The following is a 25,058-nucleotide window of genomic DNA, read 5'->3' as shown; positions in this document are numbered from 1 at the left end:
AAAATTTCTGCTCTAAAAGCTGTTTTCAAATGATTATATTATTAATATATTTTTAATTTGTTTCTTAACATACAAAACGTTAGCGTCAATGGGTAGAAAAACTATTTCAATAGTTTCTCCTGTCAGGGTTAGTGAGGAGAGATTTTCCATTAAAACACCCAAATCTGAGTAAGAATATTCACATATTCAGTGGCGTACTTCCTTTAGGGGGGCAGAAAAATGGTAAGTCAATAGGTAAGTTTTTGGGTGGCAAAAAGGACTAATGATTAAGTAAGAAGTAATTTATGAGTCGTTACAATAACCAATTTATAGCTAATTCCTCTGTCAGGGAGGTTATTTTTTCACCTGCGTGCACAGGTTTGTTGGTTGCTTTGGACAGATTTCCAGGAAACTTGGATGGAGGATGGGTTTCAGTCCAGAATAGATCCCATTAACTTTTGGTGCAGATCCAGATAAAGGGACGGACCCAGGTTGCCAGATAGGGCGTGTTTATACGTTTTCGTTTCTCAATTTCTCAGGGTACAATGCACGGATCTTAATGAAAAAAAAAAGAAGGAAAAAATCAGGTGTATTTAGGTGGCTGGTATCTATGAGTGAGTACAATTTGATGCAGATCCTGAATCTTCATCTTAAAACATGGCTAACAGTTACGGATGGTTTAAAGTTAGAGGGATATGGGGCTATTGAGTTTTATATTGGATTAGGCTTGATTGAATTCAAGGGAACTTTTGGGCCTTGGTGGAGGTATGGGCTCTACTGAGTGCCATTGTAGTTAAACTTAAGTTAGTAGTTATTTCACTGTCAACAAACAATGAAATGCTTTATAAACCATTTATTAGTTTTACCTGATGTTTATCATACTTTGTAAATGTTAATAAATACTGTTAGTTAATTTATAAACATTATTTGGATGGCCATTATGAAGGTGCAACTGATGTATATAAATCCTCACAATTGCATAATAAAAAGTTTATAAAGCATTTCATTGGTTAACAAGTTTAGATAACTACAAATTTACCATTTAATAATGATGGTTGCTCCTGTGTTGTTCCTCACTTGTTTCAAAGTAGCTCCTCACAGGTGTGTGTGTGCTGTATTATAAAGTGTAACCAGTAAAGTGTCAGATCATCCAGGCAAAACAAAGCTGGACAGTGGACCTCAGGTCAAGATATGCTGAGAGCTGACGTCAACAAATAACCAGCCCATACAAGTTCCTTTTAAATGAACTGTTTTATTGTAATACAGTTGACAGAGAACACCTGATGTTCACCCAGTTATAAACAAACAAAACCATAAAAACAAACTTAATTTACACAGGCATTCTTTAGATGGTCAGTGGTTTAGTAGTATGTTTTGAGCATCAACATTTTTTGTGTGAACAACACATGACATTCTCTTGTTCCACATGTATGCACTGTATTCACATTTTTCAAAAAGAAAGGAAAAAAATGTATTCACCGCATTTCATTATATACTGAATAACAGGTCCTGCCTCGGATTCATAAGACAAACAAAACAAATCGAAACACATCAGCTTTTCTTTTCTCTGTTCTTTAGCTTTTTAAAACACAATACTGTGGCTGTGGCATGATGCCTTCAGGGGCTCACATAATAAATGGAAACATTGCCACCCACGTGGACATGGAACTTTTTTTTTTCTCTTTTCATTTCAATTTTTATCACATCAGATGTTGGCTTATGTTGTGGGAGATGAGGGAATCTGGGGAGGATAAAGTGACACTGAGACCAGTTTAGTCGCACAAAGACAAACAAATGGCAAGTTAGATGAAGATATGAGACATCTGAGCAGTGCCATCTGAGGAATTTCCTTTTCATACATTTCAGTCAGATGTTTACATGTACAGTACAAGGAATAACATTTCTAGGATAATCCAGTTGAATGATCACTGTATTATCAGTTTTTGCAAAGAGGCCCTGAACCTAAACAAGACCACATTATACTATAAACAACCTGTCCTTTCTGTTAAACTCTAAATGTGGCTTGGATGTGAAATAGGGGATTGTATTAATAACTGTACACAACATAATGCCCAAGCTGAACACTAGCCTCCTCACAAATGCTACAACACAAGAGAAAGGATCAGAATCAGGTGTGATGGAGTTGTTTTTGCTCTCTTTGGTGCGTGAGTAGAATCTGTGTGGGCTTGATTTAAGTCCAGTTTTTTTACATGCACGTTGATTTCCACACTGGCAGCATTTCCACCACCGTATCACAGGGGAAGGGGGTTATGGAGTCGAGGCTGATCTGTGAGCCAATGAGAGGAAGGAAGGTGTGTTGGTTTTGCGTGGAGGCAGGCAGCGGGGCTCTTGGCAGTGGCTTTGGTTGCTGCGGGTTGTGTGGGTGTGGGAGTTGAGGTGGTTTATGGGAAGTCCAGACAGAGTAGGAGCAGTGTTGTTGTTGTTGTTGTTGTTGTTGTTGTTGTTGTTTTTGTTGGTGGTGGATCATTTATGATCGTTTTCTCCTCCCCTCCAGGTTTCTAAAGTTGGATGGCCTGATCTTCATCTCGGCGAACTCGATTGAGTGCTCGTGGCCTTTCCAGTGGAACCAGTTTACACCCTGGAGAGGAGATGGACAAATGATGTTAGTAGAACTTGAAGTAGTAAAGTGGAGGCACTTAGCCATGTTCCTGTCACAGATTCATAGTGGGTCAAAGCAGTCAACATTGGTTGTTCAATATTGGACTATTCAGGGAACTCAAAATTATGTCCAAAGCCAATGTTTCTGGGCACACACACACTCTCCCTGTAAGATTTAGTCCAAACGACCCTTAATGAGTTGACCTTTGTTGTTAGTGGCTGTGTTGTAGTGAACACAAATAGTATGTAGTTTAAATCAAAGTAAATCACTAGTTATAAAGATTCCACAGTTCAACAAAAAACATGTCAGTGATTCAACAATAAACAACATAAGATAGAAAATGTTACTAAGTTCAGTTTCTAAACTCTGTCCTGAGTAAACCCTCTTCCCAAACAAACCAGCTGCGTCGTCTTTGCGGTGTTTTTTCTTCAGACACGTGCCAGCAGGAGAATCACTGATCCAGCTTTACTTTTATTTTGAAGTTCATCAAAAATACGTCTACGGAGCAAAACAGTGGTCACTTTCTGCATTTGTAGACAGCAGATCTGGCAGGGTTTTGCCTTTACTTTATTGTGTTATGAAGCATTTTTGTGCATGTAAAAGGTCTGCAAAGTGAAAAAGCCCAAAGTCCACGCCAAAGGGAGTGACTCTCTCCCACAGAAAACACTGCTGCACTGCCTGAAACACCTGGTTTGGGGTCGAGCCTTTACTTCTGTTACTTAAATGCATCACTAATAGGCGTAATATAAATATATATATTTATATATATTTATACATTTATATATATAAATATATATATAAATATATATATAAATATATATATATATATATATATATATATATATATATATATATATATATATATATATATATATATATATTTATTGTGTAAATAAATATATGTGTAAAGGGTTGCTGCAGCAATGCACCATATGAGAAAAATAATGTACTTTTTGAAAATTAAAGTACGTAAACCTATTCTACTTGGACCCCCCAAAAAAAGTATGAACCTGAAAATTAGCATAATATGACCTCTTTATTCGGTCTGTCTGAGTAGTGAACAAGAATGAGCTGTTTCATGAAGAGCTGCAGGCAACAGGATGAAACCTCCATCTTCTCAGTGAGGTAACAACTCCTTCTCCCTCATTAACGTTATCAGGTTCTCTATTATCACTGAGTTTAAATACAACTTGTTGCCAAACAGGCGCTTATGCTTTTCGCTTTGTCAACAAATCCTCCACCATCGTCTTGTCAGTCAGCTCTCCTATCTCTCTCCACGCTAAAAGTTAAATGAGACTCCTTTTAGTCTGTGCTGCGACTCTGTTGCTGGCCCTGCTGCTGCATGGAGCACATACCTCGTAGCATCCATCATCCAACTATTGATTTTTTAAATGATGGTGGGGCGGTGGGCAAGTAATGTGAGCAGTGTTCGGCAAAACACCAGGAAACACTGGGACACTGACTACCGCCACAAGCCTAGTGAAAGGCTTATATATATATATTTGTGTGTATATATATATATATATATATATATATATATATATATATATATATATATATATATATATATATATATATATACATACATATATTGTATATATACATACATATATTGTATGTACTACTGTTTGTAGTCTTTTTGCATTTTTTTTTTGTTAAATAAGTAGAAGTGCTGCCAGGTCTCTGACAAGAAAAAGTACAAATGTATTTCACCTGTTAGTTCAGTGTAAGGTTTCATGTATACAAAATTTTCTGAAATATTGCGCTTTCTGTCGTACTTGAACACATCATGGTCCTCCTACGAGATGACAATACCAGCAGTGGCCCCAAGCTAATTTGAGTTTGAGACCCCTGCTCTAAACACTCTGAATGACTCATGGATCCTACTAGTATGCCAATGAAAACCCACTAGGAACCCCCTTTCGAATTTACATGAACCCTCTTCAGGACTAGACTAATGGAACTCCAACAAGGACCCTAATTGACCCCAGGAACCCCTCAGGGAGATTATTTTTAAGAATCACTCAACATGTAAGGCATACTGTAACTGTACTCTGTTCATACTGTACCTTGCTGTGACTGTTATCTCCATATCGTCCCATGAGGTTGACACGGTGGCAGTTTTTATACCAGAACGCTCCCTTATAGGACAGGGCACAGTTGGTGACAGCAATGTCATTGTCGTGGTCATAGGTGGAGAATGGACGACCGTGGTGGTAAGTCATAGAGTCACCTACAAAGTCACACAACAGAGAGAGAGCCGACGAAATGTTAGGGACAGGTGAACCTTTACATTTATGTATTAAATGAACAAAAGCTAAAAGTTCCCCCATAAACTAAAAAAATCGAAACAACAAGAAACCAAAACTGCATTTTATTCAAATAATAAAATGGACCGATTTGGACAAGAACAATTTATTAACTAAGAAAACTGCTTCACTCTGAAGCATATAAAACAAATTCTCTGTACACTTCAGATGATGATCCCTCAAACAGTCTTAATATAGAAACACTTGAATAATAAAAAACTATTTTAATCCCAATGGTTTAACATTTGAAGTTTGCATACAGAATTTGTTTCAGCCAATTATTAGTATTATATTCAGTCTGGCTTTTTTGTAGCGTTTTGTCATTTCATGGCTGCACTGATTGTGTGATACTTAGTTTTTATTGATACTATTTTAGCTCTTATGTGTGATCAACATTTTACTGTTAATCATTACTGTCATCATTTTTGTTATAACCCAATTTTATGTGTAGTTTTTCATAATTTTATTTTCATCATATTTTTTTCTTTTTTTTTGTCTGTATTGTCTATTATGCTTTATCTTTATCTTGGTGTGCATTCATCTCAAAATCCTTTTTTTTAAAAAATATCCTATGTTTTATCAATAAAATAATGAGGATACCACTCTTGTGGTGTCAAACACTGTTCAACACATGCACCAGTTCCTCCTGTTTGGGTGGAAACATTTGATAAAAACCATGACCAGCTGTTTCAGGGAAATGAAACAGCTGGTCAGCTTTTTTTTAACACAAATACATATGAAACTATATATTTTTGAGCTTTTTTAAAAGATTTATTTATGACTTCAGAAGGAAATAATGGGTTTGGGCCTTCCAGAATTGTGAAGTCAGAATGTATTAAGAGACCAAATGCAGAATAAAGTCAGCATTACCTGCTGTTCCACTGTATCCTCCTACGTGGACTTTGTAGCGGGTCCGAGGTTCAGAGACAGAGAACTTGTCGTACTGAGCGTAGGCTGTTTCTCCCTTATCTCTCAAGTCGACACGCAGCTCGTACTGTCCACCAGCTGTGATCTTATGAAGGTTTGAAAGACCTGAGGATGAACAGCAATAATAACAATTCAGTGATAGCTTTGGTAAGAAAGGATTATCAGATGATACATTATATAACATGACCAAAAACTTAAAAAAACCCAAAAAACATTCCTTTAATAAGACAAACATTATTTGAAGGCTGATAAATCTATTCAAGCCTCAAAGCTGATCTATTTTCACATTCAATATATGTATGCCAGTGTAAAATTCTCAATAAAAAGTAATGATAACAACAACAGCAACAATAATAATGTGAAGTAGTATAAGAGACAGACAGTAATGATCAGCAGGGGGTTGGGGTGGATGAATGGGTTAAACATCAACAGGACTTTCATCCAAGAGATCTGTGTTCATGTCCAGTGTGAACCAGAAGTCAAGGGTGAGTTCTTTAACTGACTGATGTAGTTAAGTTGCATCACATACATAATATCACTTCAGTTACGTGCATAATGTACATACAATCATGACTCAAAGGACATGAGTAACATAGTTATTTTAAGCCAAGTTTAAAATGTTACTCCAAAACCAAAAAGTAGTTTTCTTGCCTAAACTTAACCAAACTGTGAGTGTACGGTGAAGGTCTGCTCTGCCTGTCACTGGTACTGTGCAACAGTCATATTATTTTGGGAACAGTGATATATGTCGTTTAGGGAGATGTGGACAATGGACGTATACATTTGTTTGGGTGTGACATTGTGTTGTATTGGTATATGTGTGTGTGCCAGAACTTACCCAGCCAGAATTCATCATTCATGTCACCGAAGCCAGCCGTGTAATTCTTCCAGTTGCGGAAAAACTCAAGTCTACCACTCTGGCGTCTGAGGAAAACCTGGACAGAGACAGATGATAAGAAATGGATAATGTAAGATTTTACTGATCACCAGACAGTCCCATAAACCCATAGACTGGACAGATTGATTTTGATATCTTCAAAAAAGCCAAAGAATTCTGAAAAATATCCTGGAGATTTTCTGTACATATTGATACATATTGAGCATATACTGTCTGTCCCTGTTAGCCGGTGACTTACAATCCATCCACCTCCATCAGTGTTCATGTCGCAGTAGACCTGGACTGGCTGGCTCTCATCTCCACCCAGATAGATGGTGTACAGGCCTGGTGAGGTGTCGCCATTCAGCAGGGCCTGGGAGCAGTCCCTGGGGTGTCTGTATAGCACACCAGCTACACACACACGCACACACAAACACACAAAACAGATGATATGATGGAATAATCAACAAAGTGGACTGTAACATGGGAGATAAGATTTCATCTACATATATCCTTATATTGCTAATGTGGAAGTGTGGCCTAGGGTTTTATGAATCAAGGTGAAATGAATAAAGCACATGATGCTCAATGTGCAGAGGAAGAGGCAGAGTCCTCGTTTCTTTGTTTTTTAATCTTACGTATCGCTGCAGGCATGTGACTCACTGAGGGCATCCCAGCATGCATTGGGGTCACGTATCAATCAGGGTATTGTAGGGAAATAAACACAAATCTCACTTACATCCACACCTGCTAGTAACTTGGATTTTCTAGTTAACCTAAAATTACTGTCTTCGGATTGTGGGAGGGAAGTGAACCCGCTGGAGGAAAGCAGCCCCTGCTCCAAAAGAAAACCTTCTTGGTTTGAGCTGACAGAGCTACCACTGAGCCTCTGTGCTGACCTGATATACGACTATACAGTCACTACTAGTACCAAAGTAGAGTAAAGTGAAGTGAAGTGAAGTTTTACAAAGTTCATGAGTTATGATTTTGAAATGAGGACATTTGCCTTCTCACTGAATTATCAACAGTATTAAAAATACACATACTGAAATCTACAACACTGATTCCAAAAAAGTTGGTATGCTTTTTAAAAGTCCCACCAGGACTAAAATCTGTCTACTCACTGGTGGTGAAGATAGTAGTGATGACTCTGCTCCTCTTAGGACCAGCAATGGCCTGCAGCTTGACTGAATACTCTGTGGAGGCGCTGAGCTGAGCCATGTTATAAGAGACGGCAGTGGGACTCAGGACCACCTCCTGCAGGAGGAAACATGTTCAGACATTTTATTCCCCAACACAATTTATAGATTTAATGTACTACTGACCAGGCAGACCAGAATAAGTGGCGTTGTGGTGCTACTCACTCGGATGGTGCCGTCTGCAGACTCGAAGCTGAGGATGTATCCGGTTATGTCAGCACGAGGCGGCTTCCAGGTCAGCATGCCGCTCTCTGTTTGGATGTTACTGGCTGTCAGGTCATGAGGGGCGTCCACATCTAAAACACAACAGCCTTTTCAGTAACTGTATCAGCCCCTTGTTGTGACATTATTTATGTTTTAATTAATCTTTCATTCACATATTACTACTTGACATCACTGCAGTCATGCAGCAATCCTGGTAATGTACAAGAAACAGATCCCAGTATGTCTCCAGCACAGGATTCTTTTTTGAACCAGTTCCTCCTCTTGGTCTCTGAGCTGGATATTTCAACTCACCCAGCTTTTGCATTTTCTTTTCTCTGTGCAGTTTCATGTGCTATATTCTACTGTTTCTAAAAATTATGGTCAATTATTACCTGTTGCAAAATATTAATTCAATACTATCTACACTGTAGTTACAGTGTAGTACATGTCTCCATTTCCATGTGTATTTATATTTCTACTTGTACTGTATATATCGTTGTCACATATCACAGTTTAATGCACATATTTAAGTTATTTTATATTTTATTTTATATTTTTTATTTTTATTTACTCTTGTCTCTTATTATCTTTTCTCTATTTATATTTTCTAATCTCTCTATACTGTTGCATTTCTATTCTAGAAGGAGCAACTGTAAGGTACCCAATACAGTATTTCTGAATCAGACATCATCTACTTCTGTTTCAGATTAACACACAGTTTGTAGTTCCAATGAAAAGACTTAACATTTTGATTAAGTTTGATTCAATAAATCAAACAATTCAGGTGTCAGGATAGAAACAAATCAATTTCTAGGAAGAAATTCTCACCAGTGGTAAACTCAGTTGTCGTGGCTGCACTCTTGGCCAAATCCCTCACAGCATAGACCTTCACAGTGTAGTGTGTGGCCGGTGTCAGAGAGCTCATCTCAAACTCCACAACGTTTCCTGACACACGCTCCATCACCGGAGTCACTGGAACAACACAAACAGGCCGGGCGCAAGTTAGCACAGCAAGGACAGACATGTAGGACAAGAGGCTGATTATATTAGAGAAGGCAAACAGGGTTTGGACTCATGTCAGACAAATACGACTCTTTATTTAAAACAGAATATTGGAACGCTGCTGACGTTGTTTCACTCAGATATGATTGAAATCCCTCCCTCCCCTCTGGAAAACTTTCTGGAAACATCTTTGAAAACTTCTTTGCACACCTGAACTAATACTTTGCAGTAAGAAGCAATTCTCATTAGTTCTTCAGTAAAAGGCAGTGATGATTATCTAATGATCTTCATTGTCATGATTCCACAGTGAATGGTGGGAGAAGAACTGTGTTGTGTATTAGATGTTGTGTACATTAGGGGTGTGGATCTCTCGGCCCAAACTATTCTATTTGATTTGTTTGAATTCAGAAGGCTATGATGCAATTATAAAACAATTATAGCGTAGCATAATTGCTACCAGCGATCATCATCATTATCCAGAGGAAATCTTGAGGATCAGTTTTCCCCCACCCCTAGTGTACATGCATGTGTATACACTAAATACCTGAGTCTGCACTATAGGTGATGACATAGCCATCTACAGTAGCGATGGCAGGCTGCCAGAGCAGCAGAGCTTCTGTGTCTGTGATGTTGACCGCAGTCAGACCACGGGGCTTATCCAGAGCTGTAACGCACACACACACACACACACACACACACACACACACACAGAGAGAGAGAGAGAGAGAATCAGTGTGAATTGACCATACTCAAATATCTCCTTATGCACAGAGCTGACACCTTTCCACTTTCAGGCATGCTGCTGCTTGAACACACGACCTTAAACATGTTTGATAGAAAATGTTGAATCGAACATGGTCACAGATGAATTTTAGCTAACTAGTTGCTTTTGTACTTGTTACTTTCTAGACACTCCATTAAAGTCTAAAGTTAGCTGTTTTAGGTGATCAGTGCTATGAAATTGAACGTTCTTAGTGGTTGTTGTAGTATACAGTGTCACAAAACTGCCAAATCCAGGCAAAACATTCATTTTTATATCTGCCTTCAGATCATGAATGTGCCTGTGTGTTATAGTGTTAGTTCCACATAAGTCTTACCTGTGGTGACGCTGTCTGATCCAGGCTCACTCTCCCTTTGACCCTTGACAGCGACAACAGTGACCTCATAAGTGACCCCGGGGGTCAAGTTGGGCAGCACAGTTTGAGACTCAGAGCCGTCCACTGTCAGTGTCTTAGCATTACCTGGGAGTCAGAAAAATGCATGTCATTTGGGGGAATAAAGTTAAGATATTAGAGGCTCAGCTGAAGCTGTAGTTGGTTATGTCCACTATTCTCAAACTATGGTACACGTGTCTCTGTAGTGCTATGTGGAGTAATCCCAGAAATATTTTTAGAAAATGAAATAAGTTAATTTAAAAACATATAGCACTATGAAAATACATCAGAATTTAAAAGGAGAATACTTGAACTGAAATGTAATTTAACATACGTTTTGTCCTGTAGTAATTTTGTTTCAGCCTGCTACAGTCACATTCATGTACAATTCATTACAAGCCAAACTCAAGCTGTGACAGCAAGACAGTAAACTGAGGCAAAATGAAAGGATCAAAAACACTCCGGATGTGGCTGCCAGCAGGGATATTAAGTGCATGGCAGGAGGAGGAATATGGACATTTCGAGCAGCCCTGTTGAAACTGAAGTTGACGACAGTGAACTGAGCATGAGTGCTAGTGGCTACCTAAGCAGCACTGTTGAAGTGTTCACAGCACCTGCTAACATTAGCAGCAGAGGGAGGGAGATTTGACTCAACATCAGTCATAATAGTGGTGGCTGAAGAGCCTTATATTTTCTGGGGTGGTGCACAGTGTAAAAAGTTTGAGAAGCACTGTGTTAGATAATGACATTTCACCTATAACCTGATGATTTAACCCCCATCGAGAAGAATCTTCACTCATGGTAAGAGGAAGCTAAATCTAGAATTTCATCTTCATTACAATTCTATACATTCAATACTTTATAATCACATCAATAATAAATGGGAAATTTATAGTTTTTATAGTATAATCCACTTTGAGTTAATAGTTATCTGAGTGTTAATCATCACATCAGCTGCAACTTTACAATAAACAATAGCTCAATGGTTTATAAAGCATCCCATTGTTTGTTAACAGTGAAATGATTATCAACTGAAGTTTAATTAACTTTAAATAAAAAAAAAAAAATTTATTAATATTATAAAGTGTGTCCCATTTATGGTTGTAGTGTTTTATAAGTCATTCTAGCAGCATGTCTCTATATTTGAACTTGATTTTACAGCCATTTTAAGGCCATTCATGGTTCAGTTATCCAAGCAGAATTTCCTGAGAGTAAGAATTCTGAAATTGAAATATCATGGCATTATCTTCAGAATAAATTAAATATTAACTTGGTAATTGCTAACATAAAGAAAAGTGAGGTCTGCATGGAAATCAATTGATATTTAAAAGATGGAAGAAAAAATCTATGTCACAGTTGTATTGTGTCATATAACTTGCTCAGTTACGTCACAACTGAGGGGCTAAATGACATTATTTGGTGATATCCGGTCATATAATGTGCAGTAATCATATCATAATAATGGTATTTTTATCCAACTATAAAAAAAAGTGAATATATACGATGTTTGCTCTGGACCCCTCAGTCCCTCAGTTAGTAGAAGCATGGGTCTAGTCACTAGGGGGCAGAATCGGTCCGTCGGTCCCTGTAGATGATGGAGGATTCAAGTTTTGGGGTTTTTTTTGGCCTTTTCATGGCTTCAATGATAGGACAGCTCAGAGATGACAGGAAACGAGATAGGGGGGATTTAATATGCAGCAAAGGGCCGCAGGTTGGACTCAAACACTGGGCCACTGCAGCGAGGACAGGGCCTCTGTACATGGCTGAGGTAAAAAAAAAAGCAAAACAAAAAAAAAACACATAAAAACACTCATTCCGATGATCAAAAAAAAGCTGAATATCAGTTCTGATAATCAGTCAACCCATAGCATACAGTATATACATACATGTAAGTATATGTACAATTTACTTTTACCTGTACTTTTAAAAGCCATTCAACAGCAGATACTTTAAGACTTTTATTTAAGTACTATTTGTACTGATGACGATATCTTTACTTTTACTCAAGTGTGATTTCAAAATCATCTTATTGGTACAAGTCTAAGCATGTATACCAAAACCTATAGTTCTTGATGTAAGCAGGGATGCTTTTGAAGGTAAAACTATAAGAAGTCCAAAGCTTTTTGGTGGATAAATCTTTATTTTAAAAATGCTAAAGATCTTCCTTTTTTTCAAGTTCTGTCAACTTGGGGTGTTTTGTTGAATCAATAGCAGTCCTACAATTAGCGGCCAGATCTTCCCTGTTCTCAGTAGTGAATGAGTTACACTAACGGGACACTGACCTCCATGAGCAGGCACATACGTGACCTTGTAGCTGTCCACTCGAGCTCTTGGAACCACCCAGTGAACAGTGGCAGATGTGTCAGTGACATCAGAGAAGCGGATACCCTTAGGTGGGCCCAGGTCTGGCACAAGAGGGACAGAAACAGCAGACAGGGGCAAAACACACAAAAATACAAAGTTTAGTCAATATGTGTGTTGCCTTCTTAGACAGGTGAGGACTGGACAGTATGTGTGTCACTTATCATCAATAAACACACAACATCGAGGTACACTAGTTAGTACTTTCTGCTTCAGGATTAAGCAGCAGACACCCTTGGAGCCAGGGCAGATCCACCACTGAAAGGCACTTGTTTTAGGAAAGAGCAAGAAAAAGTGTGAAAGAGAGAGTGAGGTAGATGGACAAAGGGGGCCCGGGGAGGCCTGGGCTCACGGAGGGACCCTTCCCAGCTAACAGCGAGCCACAGTATCTTGCGTGACAGACCTGAGGAGATTAACTTGCCCACATTTCATGGCAACACAAAAGTGAAACATGCGCCACGCAACCCAAGAGTAAAGCCTTACCCCCAGGGAGGACAGGGGACACAGCCACCCGGTCTATGTGACACAGATAACTGCCCCCCCCACAACACACACACACGCACACACACACAAAGAGCGACTGTGACACATGGGGCCAGGCAGTCTAAGACAACATTTGGGAGGACGACTGGACGAGGACGACACAATGAAAGGAGCAGATTAAAGAGCAGAGTAAATGTCCTGAGTGGGGGTTGACTGCAACCCAATTGGTCATTTCTGCAAACCATCAATATGTTGAACATTTCTTTAAGTTGCAACTTTTCTTTAGGTTCAATTTTCACAAAGCCTCTTGTTTACAGTTTGGAAAAGATCATGTTTTGGCCTAAAATACCAGTTCTTGTTTTTGTCATATTTCTGACACGTACTATAGAATTGTCAGTATGATATGTAGCCTATGATACGTACAAATGTGAACGTATCAGTGGTTTGCAGGAACATTAACTGTCAACATTTCATCCTGGCAGCTGATGTGAGTTTTCAAGGCCTTTTCTGATAGTTTTGTGTTGAAGCTGTAATGCTGAGCTTCATCAGGATAGTTGCTTCATTTCTTCACATGAGACTGGACACAACTGATTTTTAAGAAAAGGTTGACATCAGTGAACTTGTATATCAATGTATATAAGTGTACTCCTGATCCAGCGGCTGTCTGGAGCCCTGAGATCAGCAGTCCGTAAGCATGTGGTCATTCTGAACCCAGTGTGTGTTCTCGGATATTGCTGCAAACCTGGGTCGTAATGAACCCTCTGCTGCTACCTACTGGAACCACTCAGGTGCACTGACAGGTTTTGGGGTGTTCAGTGTTTTACATAGACGCTAACAGAAGGCACCCAGAGCTAGTCACCCTGAAAAATCATCACCATCAGTAAAATGCATTAGTTTAAGGACAAAGACAGTTTTGTCAAATTGCAGCATTAAATGCCTCTGAACACCGTGAGACGCTTTATCAGGTTAGTAAGCCAAACGATGTTAGAACACAGGTATTAATAACCATATTTTCATGCTGTTACCAAAAAGGCAAAATTGACAAGATATGACGTCATTCCACATTGACTACGTTGACATGACCAGTGCAGAGTTTCAGTTCACTGCTCTGACTTTTCACCGTGTACCTGTTCTCACCCCCTCGAGTACAGACTTGGACCGTCTTCCCAAAATGAGCCCAAAGATTTCAATTTTGTACTCTGTGTCCTCTGTGAGGTCTGTGATTGTTGCGCTTCGCTCCTCGCCACCCAGCACCTGCTCTCTTGGTTGGCCTGGGCCTTCAGCCTGGCTGACCATTATGACAAACGTGTCCAAGGCATCGTCTTCAGCCAACCAGGCCAGCTTAAAGCTCTCAGGGGTGACATCGGAGACTAGGAGAGCCTGCACCTCTGGTTCAGCCTCTGAGTGACAGGGGAAAGTCAGTTTTCCTCCTCTGTGGGAAGAGTGCTTTGACATTTGAGGAACATGGCAGTGAAAGAGAGTGTATCAGTCTTTGTGCAAACGGCAGCATTGGAGGTTCAGCATCAGTCAACAAATAAAGAGTTTACAAAGTGAAAAGAGAAGAGTTTTCTAACTGGTATATCTGGTAACAGGCAATAAGGAGTGGGTTGTGAAACAAAAGGAAATTATCCAGCTGCATTCTCTTTAAGATGAGTTAAAAGTATCAAAGCCACAGCGGTTAGTAAGATGAAAAAGAGATCATGTCAAGACTGTGACTGTGACCAGAATACATCCTCACAAAATCTCAGTAAAACATTAGTTTGTCAATATTTACTCTGAATTCAAACTGAATGTGGGAATAAGTAATAATTTATTAAAGCACCCCAGTGTATACGGGCCACAGGCTGTGCCTTGCATTGCAGCAGGAGACATTTCTATGTCTGTCTAATTAACTGCATGTCCATTTTTAAATATAGGAAACAGACTTGTGTGATTCATATCTATATGTAAATTATATTTCTGTCTCATCGATTTGAGCCTGTGGTGTTTGTACTAGCCAAAAGTCTTTATCTAATCTGTCTTTAATCGCAAATGGGAGAAGTTTGAATTCAGGGCAAATTATCGCTGAGTCAAAGAGCATCAGAGTCCACAAGGGGTCCATGTTGTGGTGGCTGACTGTGTCAGGAATAGTTACAATGCAGGAGACTGGGGTTTGAGTCCCATTGGAGTCAAAGTTAATTTATTAAATTTAAACTTACTTGAGATATTGCTTTTGTTTTTGGAAGCATTAAGCTGCTGAATGTACACTATGTACATATTTAGCACAGTAACTGTAAAAGCCCATTTATGGTAACGTCATATTTTAGCTTTTCTTTCACAACTTGGTAATGTCTGGACACTGGCACAGCTTCCATCGTGGAACTTGAACCACAACAGGATGACTTGATTGGCAAACAATGGTCATACCACGTCTCAGTGTTTGCTGGGTTAATATGCTGGTATGTTCAGGTCTATAGGATAGGCTCTGTGGATTGCTCTGGAAATAATTCACAATTAAAAAAAATCACATGATCCTTCAAATTCAATTCAAAGCTTGTGTTTTGAAAAAGTGACAGCTCTGGTCTGACCCATCTCACTCTTGCACAATTCCAAGAGATTTGAAATAAAGAGGCTTTGTCAAACAACAGCGGTTTTTATTTCTAACTGTACAAATACAGTACAGTGCAGACAGATCCATGTGCATAAAGATGGGAGTGTGTGCATGTGGTGCTGTAAGAGCTGGTAGTTAAACAGTCATTTGAAGCAGCTAATAAAGGCAGTGATAGGAAGAGAGGCTGAGAGACAGCAGGGCCATACAGCTGGAGAAAAGGCTCTCTTTCTCCAGAGGATGAGTCCACTGAAGCTAATTAGCCAGAGAAACTTCCGGTAGCAGCAGATGGATACATGGATTCGACAGAGCTTTTAAAGCAGCCTGGATAGAGGCAGATATAAGTGGGCTCAAGAAAGCCTCAATAAAGCCCAGCGCCACTGCTCATTAAAACACTACACCAAATGTGAGGGTCTCAGGGGTCCTTGAACTAGCCTGAAACCCTTTTTTTTATTGTGAGGGAAAACACATTGAGGCATTTGTTGTGAGAAGAAGTGGTGGAAATGAGAAGCAGAGCAGACAAATCCCAGGGAGCTGTCACTCTTCATTAGCCGCCAGGCAGCTTTAGCTGGTCAGTGGAAGAGAGGGAGGGCCACATCCATCAGCTAACATGTGGTAGCTTGCTACTGATTTCACCCCACCACCACTTCTACCCCTCTACCCCATATCCCTCCACACCCCCCCCCAAGACCTGAGTGAACACAATCCCTGCTCACAAAAGGGAGCCTGTTATTGGAGGAGGTACGTGCCGGCGCCAGCTAACCTGCTGAAAAGCTCTCTGCAAGCAGAAGCCCAGAACTCGTTCCAGTCTTGCCTGATAGTCTAACTTTACGAGAGCAGCTTGTGGTCATATGAATTACAACTGAGTGGAGCTTGTTCCGGGCGCTGTCTACATCTCTTTGTGGTTCCATCAGTCATTTGTTGTATAAAACTCCCTCTCTGTTAATCAGAGGCTCCTCACACCCTTTTCAGAAGAGGACTTTATTTTAGCTACGACGTCTCTCTCCAGTAGACCGATGTCGACCACCGTGCAAAACATAATCAAATTAGTCAGCACTTGTATTCACAAGTTGGAATGTTTTATGGATAAAGCGATGCTAATGAAAAATGCAAAGATGGTTAAACCAGCTATTAGCATGCAGACAATGGGCAGTGTTGAGCGCATGCCATATTCTGCATGGCCCCAGAAGCCCCTGGCACCCTAGCACCAGAGCCCAGGGGCAATGGCAGCATGAGAATGAAGAGCAGTCCAGGCTTGGGAAACTGGGGATGCATACAGAAGAGAGGCCTCACACAAAGTGACAAAGGCGCCTCAGGGTTTTTTTTTTGTTGTTGTTTTTTTTTTTTTGCCCTCTGTCAGTCCTCCCATCTTTCTTCCACTTGACTGATCCTCATCAGTTAAATGCTGAATGATAATACCAATGGTGGCTGACAAGAAAAAAAGATCAACCAACCTGAAACTGGTTATTTTTTTACTTGGATGGGTTTTTACTTTGAAAGATGAGTTCACCAAAACACTTCACTCATTATCTACTCGCCCATAGTTTCAAAGTCCATAAAACATTTCTGGAGCTTCACAGCAAAACAGTGTCAACAACTGAAGTAGCTGGGGACTTGTTTTAAATGTAAAATGTAAAAAAAAACAACATAAAATGGCTCCACCTCCTCTGGTGTAATCCAAGTTTCCAGAAGCCCTGAGATTCCATTCCATTAATTTGAAAAGACATTATTTACATCCTTCTTTCAGCCAAAATCGTCACTGTAGCTGATAAGCTAAAAGTTTGCATCTGAAGTGGGTGCATGAGTGCCACTGTGCGTCAAAGGTGAGTAGATAATGACTGAATTTTCATATGCATGAACTTATCCTCAAAGGTGACTGTGAGGATATAGGTCTTCAAAATAGATTTTTGTTTTGGTTATACTTTATTTGTGAAGGTACTCAGAGGCATCAATAGCAGATTTTGGTTTAGCTGTTCACAGCCCACTTATTAGGCACATAATGTAATTCAGAGCATGTTAATCACTGCTAATGACTCATTGGTGTAATGGGTGGGAAACCAGTGCACCTGTTCTGGCCCAGTTACAGCACACTGACCTTTGTCCCTCATTAAAGACCATGTGTTGGCTGACATCTTAAAGGTGGATTAAATGTGTATCTGCAACTGTGACAGTTTGACTGCTCATATAGATCAAATGTGTTTTGTGTGGGTGCTGCGGCAGAGTGTTAGCCCATTTCAGAATCCCTGCATCAAAGGAAGGGATATGTGCATGATGGACGCCTGATGAGGGGTGAGGTTTGGGGATTTGGATTGCGCATGCTGTCTGAATGACAAGGAGATTTTGTTTACTCCATGAGGAATAACTTCCACCACGCTGGTTGATAGGTGTATTGTCTTCAAACATCTTTTTAAAATGTACTTCCAAGGCTGAAACTAAACAGACAATGGGAGCAGAGTTGATGCCTTACAACATATCCATGGGGATGAACAAAACAAGTCTCCATCCCTACAGATACAGTATCAAGACGCTTCCAGTCACAAATGTTTTGTCAAATTAAGCCAGTCTCAGTTAATTATTTTGCTCCCAAGGATTTTGCTTCCAGTTTTGCTGGACCACTTGTTTTTTAATATCCTTGAAGCCAATGATGGTGGCAGATTTATTACTTAATAAGCCTGACAGGTTGAAGGCTATGGGGAATTGACAGTGATAATTCAAGTCTTACAGCGTAAAAGAAAACACAAACAACTGCTTCTGTAACACGCAGCAGGGTCAATGTAAGACAGTGTTGAAAAGCTGCTCCAGAGCTCTTTGAAAAGACAAACACCATGTGTGAGTCCACACGGGAAAAAACACTGGTTAATTCACTGTGTTCAGCAGAAGAAGATGGAAGCAAAGGAAAGAGCGAGGCCCCAACGTTGACGGCGTTGATACCTGTGATGGTGTCAGCAAAGACAGGATCTAAGATGGCCCCCCTGTACAGCCCGTACAGATTGGCCCTATACCAGGTGGCGGGGGAGAGGCCAGAGATGGTGAGGATGCGAGCATCGGCGGGCACCGTGTGGTTTTGCCACTCGGCACCCGTCTCTGCGTCGGTAACCTCAATCAAAAAGGCCTGGAAGGCCCCGTCCTCAGCAGACCAGGACAGGAGGAAGCTGTCCCACGATACATCGCTGACAGTGACGTTGGTCACCACAGGCTTCTCCTCCTCTGGGTGATGACAAGCACATCAACATAGAGTTACAAGACTGGGACAGACATACAGCATGAAGACCAATGGATAGACCGATACAGCTTTTTCAAAACCAATTCTGAAATTTTTTGGACTGAATCTCAACTGACCGGGAGTAGACAGCAGATTTAAAAAATCCAGAATTGGCTTAATATATCGGTCCAACCTTACAACACACAAGCACACACATACCCACAAAATTCTTGGGTTCTATTCATACCTTACTTGTTGACAACATTGTACATTATGCAACATATAAAACAATTAAGACTTCTACTCAACAATGAGTCCTTCTTGACAAAATAGCCCTGACATTGAGGATCTCTCATTTGTTTTTCAATCATTTAATTTTGCTGTCAAAAGACAAAAAAGACAGAATGCCTTCACTGAGTCTGGAGTGGAAATATTCCCTTATTTCCACTACAAAGAGGGTAAAAAAACAGCCTCATTATCAATGGCTGCCTATAGCCATCTCCTCTATATTACCATTTAAGTGGGAAGACTTAAAGACAGAAAGCAGCAGGCAGACATGCTGATGCAGCTAGTAACCATTAATGGCTGTGAATATGCCATTAACATTTGAAGGTGCAGTGTAGCCCAGCCAGAATGGCAGTGGTACACTGTCCACTTCAAACCTATGGGGAGGCCTTGCAGAGCCATGCACAGCAGCCTGTAATTGGATATTGAGATAAATGTTGAGAGCACCACAAACAAAACTCACTTCATCTCCATTGTATTGAAGTAAATGCAGATATTTCATATTTTTGAGTGAATCCAACCCTTTAAACTCAGCTTCAGTTCTGGTTGGCACATGCAGCTGAAGGTGTGTCGTGACTTCATCAAATGACTTCATCGTCTCCTGAAATATTACCCTCTCATTCTGATATCTGCCATTTGATGCCCACTCATTTATATCATACTAGAGTGTATTTGTGTTTCAGGATGTTTGAGGATGTGCTTGGATACAACACTGCACAGATCAGGTTAGTGCATGCAGGAGAATTGTCATGGGTTATGTTCTACGTTTTCCTCTAGAAAGCTCATGCACTATCATCATATGAAGTAAGACACACCAACATAATGCCTAAAATGATGACAATAGATACATCAATTGACTGTTTTTGAGTTGTCATGGCTTTTTAAGCCTGGTTTTTGGTGCAGGTGATCAAACCAGCCTGATCTCATTCCCAACTTATCAGACAGAGCAGCCTGGTCAGTGGCCCTATGCTTCGAAGTTTGACGCTGTACTTACCCCTCTAGAGTCACTTCTTGAAACAGTGCTCTAGTGCAGTAATATAAAAGTCTGAGCTGGGGGTTGGTTGGATGGGTCAAAGACTGGACTTCCCCTCTGGAGACCAAAGTTCATGTCTCGTTTATTACCAAGAATCAAGAGTGATTTGTTTTTAAGTTATGTTGCACAAGTAAGTTAACGTACGTACATTGTGTGACGCAAAGTTTATTTTGAATGTCTAACCACACATTGCATATAGATAGATAGATAGATAGATAGATAGATAGATAGATAGATAGATAGATAGATAGATAGATAGATAGATAGATAGATAGATAGATAGATATAGAGAAACTCTCAGACCAAAAAAAACTACATCATTTACTGGGAGAAAAAAGTACCACTGCTGTAGATGCAGTAAAATATGTGAGTGCTGCCACAGGAGAAGAGAAAAGCTGCACAACAACACCTGACATGATCTCCTCCACACAGCCAGCTGTTCCTGACTGGGTTCTTACCTGCACATTGATATATTGTTAATTAGCTGACTATTGTTCTGTAATTATTACCTTTATATGATACACACACACACACATGCATTCATGCATGCATGCACGCGCGCACACACACACATACACTTTCCTTTCTTTTTAAAAAAAAATATTATTAACTATTAATTATCTATGTATTCTTTTTCTGTAGTCCTAACGCTTTGGCAATATTGTAAAACACAGTCATGCCAATAAAGCTTGTTGAATTGAATTGAATTGAGAGCCGAAGTCACGCCCCTTCCAGTGGACCCCACAGGACCTTATTTCAGAAATACTTTGTATGGTAGTGAATGAAGAGAGACAACTAATTTTTGATCAGGTTCGAATTTTGCCATGAACTACATAAAATGTTTGTGAATAAAAAAAAAAATTCCAAGTCAATAGTCTCAGTTTGTCATAAAACTGATTAAATATAAGACTGTGAAAATAAGTCATTACAAAGACTACACAGCCAACAGTGGTGTTAGTGATGTTGTCTCACTGAACACCAGTAACCAGTAACTTAAACATTGTACAGCTGCTCCTGTATATTAGCAGCTCACAGAGCTGACCAACTCTGCTTTCACATAACTGCAGTTGTCAATATGAGCAGATTTATTGTGATTTTCATCTTTTATCGCACCTTTTCTGTGCCGAGCCATCGTTTTGGTGACGTGTGTTAGGAGAGACGATGTAGCTCACTGAGCAGTTTAACACAAAACTAGATGATATTTTACCTAAATTACGACAAAAAGCGACTTTATTGACTCGGAAAACTATCTTTTAAATTGACAAACATCATATGTGTAGTTCATGGCTCCCTCATGGCTACTAGCCCTTTACATGCAAAACTGATACTAGAGGGGTCGGTAGAGCAACATAGTTTGAAGCCAGTGATTAAGCTGCTGTATTTGACCAGTTGGGAGTGAGAATGTGTTGGATCAAACACACAACATGGTGGAGAGCTGACATCAGTTCAGTCCTACCCTGGGTTTGTCATGCCATGTGCAATGGAAATCAAACATATTTGTTCAATTTTTTTATTTGTACAAATATGGGCATTGAATTTTGGGACTACTGCTGGAGTCATTACCATTTCCACGTCTGTTGGCATTGTTCCCTGTGCTTAACTCTTCCAGTCAGCTGATTAGTTTAAATTATGATAATCCCGGCTTTTGTCTCCTGATTTCCCAGTTTTAATTACATCGGTTTGTACCTACATCGTCCTTTCTACTTTTGAAAGAAGCTGGATTTTTAGTAGGACATTTCTGCTTGGTATTGATTCTTAGCTGGTCAGCTAAGCAGCTTTTCAGAAACACTCGATAACAAATTCTTGTAATCCTTTCGATCATTGTCAGGCACGAGTAGAACCCCCAACCTCTATCAAAATCTTGTCTGACCTCGCTCAACCCCTCCTCTTTATCACGATCCCTCCTGTAAAACGAGTGCGATCTGTGTTTGCACTATGTGTCTAGAGATGATAAAGGCTGCAGATCGGCCCGGCTGTGGATTAGAGGGCTGCTGATTCTGGGAGACAATGTTTTAACAGGAGTCCCAGCATGTGGCCTTTTATCTGACAGACCTACAGTTCATCGTGGTCAAATCGCACAAAACCAGAGGGGAGTGGGGCTCACGCCAACAATTATCACATGAATGAGCACTGTGCAGGGCGAACACATGTCCATTGAACCCCCACCCCACCCTACCCCAAACACACACACACGCACGCACACACACACACACACACACACACACACACACACACACACACACACACACACACACACACAGTTTCATCTCACTCTTTTTAGCCTCTCAGTCTTTCTATCACACATGACCACACAGACAAGTAGACATTAAGAGTAGACACATACACATGCGCACTCACCCATCCACCCACCCACACACACACACACACATACACACACACACACAGCAGTCTGTATTCTGTTCTTCTTGGCAGCGTGCAGCCCAAAAAAATGCAACAAAAGACAGTTATTGCTCACCATATCGATTTTTGCCCATAACCATGCATTTAATGGGCACTCATTGCATAACTGGAGTATTTACTTGTGAAATGTTTGACTTGGAGGCACCCTGACCGCAGCACAAAAAATATGCCACAGTCACCCCATTTGTCTTTTTCTTTTTGTGGTTAAAAAAAAAAACGGGGAAAAAGAATAATAATCCCACATGCTATATATGAGCCTTGGGCTGGGGGTTGGGTAGGGGTACAGACAGAGTGACTTACATTGAGAAGTTAACAATGAATTCAATTCATTGCCTCGGTTTGGCTGCAGTACTGAAGGATAAAAAAATGAACCTGTGGTTAATGAGAACTGGTCTAACCCACGGCACCAGCTACAAACCTCATGGAAACAGTGGGCTTCATTCAGAGGAGCCTCTGTCTCACACACATTTTATAATATACTGAATATGCTGAAACTCTCAGTCTCAGTCTCAGCCTAGCTACTATCACAGTCAAAGGCAAAACTTTACCACCTCTCTGCTTTGTTTTCAGAGGTCAGCTCACCTAAAGGTTGAAAAAAAAATCTCACTTACTTCTAGTGGTATATATGTAGATAGTGATCTAGTGATCTCTCTCTGGCTCTGGGTTTAAAATATGTTTAAATGACATTCAAAGGTCTCTCTGAAGGGGTTGTTCTGGATAATCCATAGAACATTGTCAACAGTTGTCTGCCAATGTCGGGGCCATTGGTGAGCGTCTGTGGCCCAAGTTGTGGTGTGTCCTGCACTGTTGGCACTAGTCGGCCTTTGTCAGTGGCCTTTTGGCCAACAGAGCATGTTGAAAGGGCAGCGGAGCCCATCAGTGAGCGATATCACTCTGATTGGCTGTTCAGCTAAGCGTATCAGTGCATGAGAAGAGAAACAGAAAAAGATAGGGAAAGCCCCCGTCTGTTGCTGTGCATGATTTCACCCATATAGTACGGTTTCTCCTTATTTTTATCCTCTGCTTCTTCACCAGTGCCATTTGACACTTTTTATTGTACATGTTCTTAACTAGAAGTGACTATATTAGCGAGAGTGGTGTGAAAATGGTGGGTAAATGCTGCTTTATCATAACAACAGTTTGTTTATCCACAGTCCTAAGTCTTTTAAATTACAAATACAGACTACCGCCACCTGGTTGTGTGGAGAGGTATTTCTCTCATGCAGGCCAGAATGTACAAGCTAGTTGGCTGTTGGCTGCTGTCTTTGTAGGGTGTTCCAGAGCAGCTTTTCAGCTGAGAGACAGGCGACATGAGGTGACAGACGCAACAGTCAGCCTTCGTCGCCACGAATTCTTTGATGTCGGTTTGGTGTGCCCAGGTGTGCGTAATAGAAAGTAGTTCCAATAAAAACTGTCAGGGCAAGGTCTTTGGGTTAGAATAACTAGGAAAGTATTTCTAGAAAAACAAAATTATCTGCATGACTACCACTTGAGGTAAGTGAGAAAATAAGGTCTTTGTATTTTGGAGGACTCAAACATTTAAAATTAGGGATGGGCTGAGATTGGGTAAAGAATGGCCAATGCCAGAAATTTTATCTGGATAATAAAATAGAGAAAAGTATCTGAAATGTCAGTGTTTGGGATCAACACAATAATGCTCCAGATAATTGTTGTCTTCCAACTCACTCCCAGCACTCTGTAATTTTATACAAGGCACTGTGTCTTAGTCGGGAACATTGCTTTTGAGGATGTGTGTTTGTTGCAGTTCTGACCTGTTGGTGCTGAGATGGTGGCGGGTGCACTGGTCCTGCGGCCCCTCTCGGCAGTGATGCTGATGGTGTACAGCATGCCAGGCGTGAGGCTCCTCAGGGTGTGAGACTCAGAGCTGCCTGGGACCACCTCCTCGGCCCTGTGGCCATCAGCAGATACATAAACCAGTCTGAAGGAGTCCAGTTTGGCCAGGGGGCATTTCCACTCCAGCATCATGGTGGTTTCTGTCACCTGTGCAACAGTCAGGTCCTTGGGAGCATCCAGGGCTGATTGGAAAGGTAGAGAAAAAAAGAAGTGGCCGGTTGCTCCCTTTATTATAGTGGCTAAAACTTTAAATGGTTTTTCATTGAAAAAGCCAACATGTTTCAACCATTACGTCTTCATCAGGGCTCCAAACAACAAATAGCTCAATGTGGCCCTATAGTAGCCACAGCCAATAGGACAATAAAATACCAGGTGGAACAAATACAGAATATCAGAACAATAAAATAACAAGAGATGAGATGACATAACATTCAAATGCACACAACATACAGGATATAGACACCCAACTGTATAATACCACAAAATGCCTCGATAAAAGAGGGGGGCCATACAGAAAAAACAACAGAAAACAGGTCGGAGCCAAACTTCAACACATCCAGT

At 40.4% G+C, this 25,058-nt stretch overlaps 1 protein-coding gene across 2 annotated transcripts in view; it reads right to left on the bottom strand.

Moving 5' to 3' along the window:
- Positions 1 to 2,467: 2,467 nt before the first annotated feature.
- Positions 2,468 to 25,058, bottom strand: part of tncb (tenascin Cb) — a 38,787-nt gene continuing 16,196 nt past the window's right edge. Inside the window, exons 9-22 of one of the 2 annotated variants that reach the window (XM_073466593.1) lie at positions 24,416 to 24,679; positions 18,634 to 18,909; positions 14,243 to 14,515; positions 12,554 to 12,676; positions 10,215 to 10,358; positions 9,662 to 9,781; positions 8,944 to 9,087; positions 8,077 to 8,207; positions 7,837 to 7,969; positions 6,972 to 7,123; positions 6,674 to 6,770; positions 5,779 to 5,940; positions 4,669 to 4,832; positions 2,468 to 2,578 (exon numbers count right to left, since the gene is read on the bottom strand). In XM_073466593.1, the coding sequence (XP_073322694.1) occupies positions 2,468 to 2,578; positions 4,669 to 4,832; positions 5,779 to 5,940; positions 6,674 to 6,770; positions 6,972 to 7,123; positions 7,837 to 7,969; positions 8,077 to 8,207; positions 8,944 to 9,087; positions 9,662 to 9,781; positions 10,215 to 10,358; positions 12,554 to 12,676; positions 14,243 to 14,515; positions 18,634 to 18,909; positions 24,416 to 24,679 (2,294 nt within the window). The remainder of the gene's footprint in view (positions 2,579 to 4,668; positions 4,833 to 5,778; positions 5,941 to 6,673; positions 6,771 to 6,971; positions 7,124 to 7,836; positions 7,970 to 8,076; positions 8,208 to 8,943; positions 9,088 to 9,661; positions 9,782 to 10,214; positions 10,359 to 12,553; positions 12,677 to 14,242; positions 14,516 to 18,633; positions 18,910 to 24,415; positions 24,680 to 25,058) is intronic. The other variant, XM_073466594.1, reaches the window with a different exon arrangement.

This window comes from Pagrus major, chromosome 5 (genome assembly GCF_040436345.1).
Source record: "Pagrus major chromosome 5, Pma_NU_1.0".
NCBI lineage: Eukaryota > Metazoa > Chordata > Actinopteri > Spariformes > Sparidae > Pagrus > Pagrus major.
This window is presented reverse-complemented; position numbering and strand designations above follow the sequence as displayed.